Below are 8,033 nucleotides of genomic sequence, written 5' to 3'. Positions count from 1 at the left end.
CAAGAGTCTGAGACAGGGTCCCAGGTTCAGACAGGGCAAAGGGGGTTTCTGGTCCCCTGTTCTTTCCTCCTGACCTGTGGCCTATCTCCTGCTCATTCTTGACTGCCTGTCTTCTTTAAGAAAGCTCCAGCTGTCTTCCCTCCTTCTTGGGGTGGGCAGACAGAACAGAAGCTGAGGTGGTACTGGTGGATGTCAGGCAGGATCCCTGCCTCACTGCTAGAAGCAGAGGCTGGGGCAGAACCCAGGCTACCAGGAGTGGCCCCACCTTATTCCTCTTGTTCACACCCTGCCCAGCAGGGCAAATCCCCACCTCTCAGCCCTAAGTACCTTCCGCTAGCAGATTATCTCGGCTGGGCTGGACATCTCCCCGAACCTGGAGCCATGGATGCCACTCTGCTCCTGAATGTGGAAGGGATCAAGAAAACCATTCTGCATGGGGGCACAGGGGACCTCCCCAACTTCATTACTGGAGCCCGAGTGAGTGGGACCCACCCCCTAGGCCAGACAAAAATCCTTCTGCATTCTAGCTGGGTCACGGGGCACTGCAAACACCCTTCTTCTGCTTTGCCAACAAATGGCCAAGAGGTCCTTCCTGGAATTATCAGCCTCCATCCCCACCCTGGGCATCTCCATAGCTCTGGCTTGATGCCCATTTCCCGGGGTGGTTTTTTTTTTTTTTTTTTAATATTTATCTATTTGGCAGCACTGGATCTTAGTTGCAGCATGTGAACTCTTAGGTTTTGCATGTGAGATCAAGTTCCCTGACCAGGTATTGAACCCAGGCCCCCTGCACTGGGAGGGTGGAGTCTTAGCCAGGACTGCTAGGGAAGTCCCCCAGGTGTTTTTGATATTTTTCAAATTAAACTTCAGTGTGGAGTGAGGGTGGGACTTTGGGAATTTTCTGAAGTCCCGAATGTTGAATGAGAAGGAAGGGCATGCAGGGTCAGGGTGTTTGTCCGGGAGTCTCTGGTGGGTTTCCTGGATGACGGAGTGTCTGGGTCAGTGGCCTCAGATCTAGGGTGTATTGAAGGAAGGACCTCCTGACCTGCAGAGCTGTCTAGAGTGGGATGGGGTCCTTTAGGAGGGGGAGCACCGGCTGGGTGGGGATGCTGGTGGGAGTTGAGCAAGGACGGCCCAGGGAGTTGGAGACATGGGCGGCTTCTGGGGGGCCTTGGGAGGTGGGTCTTGATCAGGGTCCACTCTCTTGGTGACCAGGTGACCTTTCATTTCCGAACCATGAAATGTGACGAGGAGCGGACGGTGATAGACGACAGCAAGCAGGTGGGCCACCCCATGCACATCATCATTGGGAACATGTTCAAGCTGGAGGTCTGGGAGATCTTGCTGACGTCCATGCGAGTCAGTGAGGTGGCCGAGTTTTGGTGCGACACCATCGTAAGTAGGCCCCGCCCATTTGCCACTGCACTGGCACGCCGGCTGTGTTTCAGGAAAGTGAGGGTAAAATGAAACTCTTTGGGGAAACTCTGCCTCCTCCTCCTCAGCCACTGTAATGATGAAGGTTGTTGTTGTGTTTTAGTTGTTCAGTCGTGTCCGACTCTTTTGCAACCCCGTAAACTCCATGAGCCCGCTGGGCTCCTCTGTCCATGGAATTCCCAGGCAAGAATACTGGAGTGGGTTGCCATTTCCTTCTCCAAGGGATCTTCTTGACCCAGGGATCAAGCCCGTGTCTCCTGCATTGGCAGGTGTGTTCTTTACCACTGAGCCACCAGGGAAGTCCCAAGGTGGAGATGGATTCCCCCATAAGAACAGGTGATGCTAAAATGAGAATCGGTGTCAAGGCTGGCTGGTGGGATATGGGAGCAGGGCCTGCCTCACAGCCCTCACTTTTGTGCAGGATTATTGGATACTGGAGACTTTTGGCCACAGGTCACTTTTCTGCCCTCCTCTCCATTCCTACTGACGTTACAAACTTGTTTTCTCATGTAGGCACTCTTAACAAAATCACCCGGAGAAGGCAGTCTTCTTGGCCTGTGACCCAAATGGAAATGGCAAAGCTGACTGCCTTTAAACCAACATTTCTTGTGGAAACTTTCAAACTTATACAAAAGTCGACAAAAAGTATAATCAGATTCCAAATACACATCATCCTATGCCGGGCACCATCAATCCATGGCCAGTCTTATTTCATCTAAGCCCATCCGCTTTCCTTCCTTATCCCATATGGTTAGAGCACATTTCAGACACCGTATCGTTTCACCTGTAAATACTATAATTTGTATCCTTCTCTAAAAAGAAAGATATTACAAATATAATCTCAATATCCTTATCATATTTTCAAAAAAATTCAACAATTTCTTAATGATATCTAATATCCAGTAACTTGACATTGTGGGCTTCCCTGGTGGCTTAGAATTCACCTGCAATGCAAGAGACATTGTGTGACCCTAGGGAAGCCCCTTTGCCCTGAGAGCACTCTATCTCCTCATGTAGAAATGAACAAATCCTCATTTTAGGGGGCAGTTGTAAGGATTACATGATATCATGTATACTAGGGCAAATCATGGTATGGGGCAATTGAGAAGTGGGAGCTATTATTTTCACTAAGAAGCATTTTAGAGACTAACTCCCTTGATTCATTGATGAGGAAGTATAAGACTCAGAGAAGGACAGTAGCTTGCTCTGGGTCAAACCATCTCGGAAACAGCATCAGGGATGGATCCCTGGTTCCCTCTTTGTACAGTATCCCTTTTTGGCTACTATGGTTATTAGGCTGCAATGCCATTCTCTACCACAAGAATTCCTCTACCAAGGAATTATTCATTTCTTCATCAGTTAGCAAATATTCCAGGTCTCAGATGGTAAAGAACCCATCTGCCAATGCAGGAGATACAGGAGACCCAGATTTGATCCCTGGGTCGGGAAGATCCCCTGGAAGAGGAAATGGCAACCCATTCCAGTATTCTTGCCTGGAGAATCCCACGGACAGAGGAGCCTGGAGGGCTACGGTCCATGGGGTCACCAAGAGTCAGACAGGACTGAGCAACTAACACTTTCACTTTCACATTAGCAAATATTAGTTGAGCATCTTTATACTGATGTTTTAATTTTTAAAAGATGGCTTATTTTTAACAAGTCTTCAGAAAATTGGCTTTTTTTGTGGTTTCAGTTAGTTTAAAATGGTATCTATTGACTTTGCTTACAAAGCTCCTGTACTTTTTTTAGACCTTTTTAGACTTTTTAGACCCATATGTGCTTGTCATTTAGGCCATATGTTAGACAAGCTTGGTCACCAACAAGGGCCCCTTCTCCATAGAATGCATGTTTGCTAATGTAGGAGTGTAGAGTGCAGAGAGCTGTCAATAAATTCTTGATTGGTTGATTGATCTGTTGTTTGCAGAACCACAAACTGCTGTTATTCCTGGAATGTGGGCTTGGTTCTTGGTTCCCTTTGGGGCCTGTGTTCTTTTGGCTACATCATGCACACAAGTGCCCTGCCCATCTCACAGGCTGGTCATTTTTACGCCACAAAGATTACTGTTTTTTCCAATAGCCCCGCCCCCCATCTCTTCCCGGTTCACAGCCACTATGATTTCACACATCCACATGCATGTGCACACACACACACACACACACACACACTTCTCAGAGTTATTTTGTTGTAACTGTTGTTTACTCACTAGGAAGTGTCTGACTCTTTTGTGACCCCATGGACTGTAGCCCTCCAGGCTCCTCTGTCTATGGGATTTCCCAGGCAAGAATACTGGAGTGGGTTGCCATTTCCTTCTCCAGGAGATCTTCCCAACCCAGGGATTGAACCTGTGTCTCCTGCATTGGCAGGTGGATTCTCTATACCACTGAGCCACTGGGGCAGCCCAGAGTTATGTACTCACCTACATATTCATCTTTTATCCACTTTTCTATCCATTCACTCATTCAGGCATCAATTTATCCATCCTTCCCTTCAACCAATTACTCATAATCCATTCTTTCATCACTAAGCATCCAGCCTTCATCTATCTGTATGCCTATCTATCTGAAAACATTCAGTGGGTACCAGGTTTGGCCTGTGCTAGGTGTTAGGAATGAAACAGGCCAAATCCCTGTCTCTCAAGGAACTTGAGTTCTGGACAAGAAGCAGACACCCTGGTAATTACAATCCAGGGCAGGTAGCACCATAATATAAATAAGGACAGAGGGATTTAGAGCCATGGGAGGGGAGTGACTAATTGCTTGAGGATCATAGCAGGAATTTCTCCAAGAAAATGACATCGATTTGGGTGTTGAAGGATGAATAGGAGTTCACCAGGCTTAGAAGTGGGGAGTGAGGTAGCATCCAGGCCAGGAAGTGTGAAGAGGCAGGGGCGGTCAGGGGCTCTGACAGCTTCTGCCCTGAATTGCACTGCCTTCCCCTCCACCCAGGGAGCACACTGGTCTCTATGCTGAATTTTCTGCTGGTGCCCAGTCCAGTGAGGCCAGAGGTTGTGTGTGTGTGTGTGTGTGTGCGCGCACGCGTGTGTGTGCTCAGTTGCTCAGTCGTGTCCAACTCTTTGCAACCCTATGGACTGTAACCCACCAGGCTCCTCTGTCCATGGAATTTTCCAGGCAAGAATACAGGAGCATTGCCATTCCCTACTCCAGGAGATCTTCCTGACTCAGGGTTTGAACTCACGTCTCTTGAGTCTCCTGCATTGGCAGGCACATTTTTTACCACTGAGCTGCCTGGGAAACCCAAGGCCAGGGGTTACAAATGCAAATTCCACAGGGGCCAGGGACCCTGGGTGACTGAAGTTTATCTGCTCCATTCACAGGGGCAGATTCTCCTGATCTCCAACTGGATGGCTGCTATGTGAAAAGGGCAGGTCTGGTGTGGCCAGAGTGTCTGAGTTTTGGACACAAACCAGAAATTTTCATTAGTCTGTGAACTCTCTCAATGCTTAAGTGTTGACGACTCATTAACACAAAACCCCCACCATGTGAAGGATGAAACGAAGTCAATCTGGGAGTTGAATGTGGCCTCTCGAGTGCCAGTTTGTAATCACCAGATAGTAATAGATAGAGCCCCTCAGACAGAACCAGGCTCTGGCCTTGAAGTCCCAGAGAGGGGCATGGTCCTGGGGTCCCCAGGCCAATCTCAGTGGAGGTGCTACGGAGATGGGTGTGGAGCCATGGAGTTCTGGCCTCTATACTTTTTCCTGGGATTTCTGCCCACTCCTGGTGGCATCCCACAGCCCAGCGTGCTGACTAGCATCCTGGTGGTGCTAGAGTGGTACTGGTCTGAGGTCCGGGCCTTGGTCTGAGGTCATGTCCAACCAGCTGCACAGCTGCAGGGTTGGCACTAACTGCTGACTTTCTGGGGAGCTTGCGGCTGTGTGCGTGGGCCAGGAGTGAGCTCTCCCTGCAGCAAGCTGTTCCCCGGGGGCCCTACACTCCCTTCATCCAGGCTTAATCTCAACAGGCTTAACTGCCATCTGGTCATCTTGCTCATGAGGACGCTGAAGCTACTCTGGGCTAATCCTGGCTGATGGGGGCGGGGCAGGGTGACCTTCATCTTCTTACTGGTGACTTGGAGACCAAGCTGAACGATTCCTGCTCCTTCACTTTTGGGGTGTCTCTTTACTGGAGTTGCCGTGCAGGAGGCTGAGATGGGCCATCTGAGGACCCGTTCGCAGGAGAGCAGTTCTTGGAGCTCGTCTGTGGGGCATCCTAGCTCACTGAGGACAAGCAGCTGATTTTCCTAGCCCATCTCCACCCCCCGAGGGTGGCCACCCAGTTCCTGTGCTGGGTGAGGTTGTGATGAACTGGCCTTACCTCAGCACCATCTCATTTAACCCCTGCAATAGACCCACTACCTGACTGGTGCAACCCAGGGGGCAGGAACTCAGGGGGCTGCAGTGATCCAGGCTCGCTGCCAATCAGCAGTGCCATCAGGACACCAACCTGGCCCTCAAGGACTTGGAACCCTGGTCCTTCCACTACTTTCCATGCTGCCCTCCCTGTGAGTCACAGGCTCCATGGACTCAGGGTCTCCTTGGGACAGAAGCCTGTTAGAGTCGACCACAAGGGCTGGCAAGAGGCAGCCTAGCATTGTGGCTACAGCATGGACCCCAGAGCTGGGTTTGCATCCTGACTCTGTCATTTGCTAGCTGTGTGACCTTAAACAAATCACCTACCCTCTCTGGGCTCTAGTTCCCACATCTATAAAATAGGGAGGAAAATAGTGCCCCTCTCATAGGGTCATCTGAAGGATTAAAAGTACTAACGGTGTAGAGCACTCTGCATTCAGGTAGCTGCAGTAGTTAGATGAGTAGTAACAGCCATGGGACAAGTGTGTGTGTGGGGGGTAGAGGTCCTGCTCTGGGAGGGGCCCAGAGTGGGGCTCTCTGTGGCCAGCTGGCTCTGAGCAGACAGCCGGATACCAACCGCCCACCTTTCCCCACAGCACACAGGGGTCTACCCCATCCTGTCCCGGAGCCTGCGGCAGATGGCGGAGGGTAAGGACCCCACAGAGTGGCAGGTGCACACGTGTGGCTTGGCCAACATGTTCGCTTACCACACGCTGGGCTACGAGGATCTGGATGAGCTGCAGAAGGAGCCTCAGCCACTGATCTTCATAATCGAGTTGCTGCAGGTGTGACCTTGGGGTGTGGGAGGTGGGGTAGGGATGGTCCCTGCATCAGAGAACAACTGGGACCAGTGGGCATCAAGGGAACCCAGTCCCATGGGTCACTGGACATCACCCAGATCCTATTTAGAAAACCAGAAAGGGTTCCTAAACCACGGGAGAACTGGAATTGGACCCTCCCACTCCACCAAAAAACATCCTTTGCCTTTTCCAAAGGAAAAGCCCCTTTGAGACCCATTTAAAAAATGTTATTCTTTTTCTTTTTGGAGGCATTTTATTTCTGTTGGTTATCTACTTCCTTTTCCCCTCAAAAGTTTAGAATTATATTCTCAGCCCCAGTCCCTGTGGTTTGTGGGTTCCGATCTGATTTTCCAATAGCGGGAGAACTACATGGAACCATCCATACCGTCTCCCTCGGACCTCAGTGTGACTGATGGCCCCTGTCTGTGGGGTGGTGGGAGAGCATCAAACCAGAGCAGGACTCAGCTAGTGGCCAAGGTTGAGGTTCAGCCTGAGGGTTACATGGGTGAGTACAAATAAATAAGAGAACTGCATCAACAAGGGACCTTTTCAGGGTCTGCTTGAACAGTTTCACAGCTTGTGCACTGCACAAGAGCATCGCCTGTAAGGTGCTCATTAGAGACAATATATATTTGCGATTTTATAATGATAATTTTCCAGTAGATGGCAATAAAGTGTCTTGTTCTAACAAAATGAGTGTCATGGCAATTTTCTGAATATTATCAGTAAAGCGTGTTGACATATTACCTTTTCTTACTTTGCACAAAGGCTCTGATTTAGGGTAAAGCCATGGTGGTGGGGAGGCGGCGCTTGCTTCCTTTCCCTGTTTGCCTGTGTTTGGCCAGCAAGCATGATTCTGCCCACCAATCCTCACTGTGGAAAATGCAAAGCTGACTTTAGCCAGATGTTCTGGGTCCACTGTCTCTGGTCCCTTGCAGGGGAAAGGGCCTGCCCTACTGGGCTGCGGGCACCCAGGGTCCCTGCGTCACTGACCTGCAGCTCTTGGAGCAGGTCGAGGCCCCGAGCCAGTACCAGAGGGAGACCTGGAACCTGAATAACCACGAGAAGATGCAGGCGGTGCCCATCCTCCATGGAGAAGGAAACCGGCTCTTCAAGCTGGGCCGCTACGAGGAGGCCTCCAACAAGTACCAGGAAGCCATCGTCTGCCTGAGGAACCTGCAGACCAAGGTGGGAGGCTGCCTGCCAGTGGGGATGGGAAGTGGGGTGCGCTGGCCATGGCCGTGGTGGGGAAGGGTGGGGGCGCGGCGGACGCAGAGCTTTCTCCACCGGACAGGAGAAACCCTGGGAGGTGCAGTGGCTGAAGCTGGAGAAGATGATCAACACCCTGATCCTGAACTACTGCCAGTGTCTGCTGAAGAAGGAGGAGTACTACGAGGTGCTGGAACACACTAGTGACATCCTCCGGCAC

At 50.6% G+C, this 8,033-nt stretch overlaps 1 protein-coding gene across 1 annotated transcript in view; it reads left to right on the top strand.

The window, feature by feature from the left end:
- The window catches only part of AIPL1 (aryl hydrocarbon receptor interacting protein-like 1), a 9,798-nt gene continuing 1,765 nt past the window's right edge, over window positions 1–8,033 (top strand). The window contains exons 1-5 of the mRNA XM_010847434.1: window positions 1–477; window positions 1,216–1,395; window positions 6,401–6,589; window positions 7,616–7,792; window positions 7,899–8,033. The exon at window positions 7,899–8,033 is cut by the window's right edge and continues 1 nt beyond it. Of these exons, the coding sequence (XP_010845736.1) occupies window positions 190–477; window positions 1,216–1,395; window positions 6,401–6,589; window positions 7,616–7,792; window positions 7,899–8,033 (969 nt within the window). The 5' untranslated portion in view covers window positions 1–189. The remainder of the gene's footprint in view (window positions 478–1,215; window positions 1,396–6,400; window positions 6,590–7,615; window positions 7,793–7,898) is intronic.

Source organism: Bison bison, unplaced genomic scaffold (assembly GCF_000754665.1).
Source record: "Bison bison bison isolate TAMUID 2011002044 unplaced genomic scaffold, Bison_UMD1.0 scf7180017864249, whole genome shotgun sequence".
Lineage (NCBI taxonomy): Eukaryota > Metazoa > Chordata > Mammalia > Artiodactyla > Bovidae > Bison > Bison bison.
This window is presented reverse-complemented; position numbering and strand designations above follow the sequence as displayed.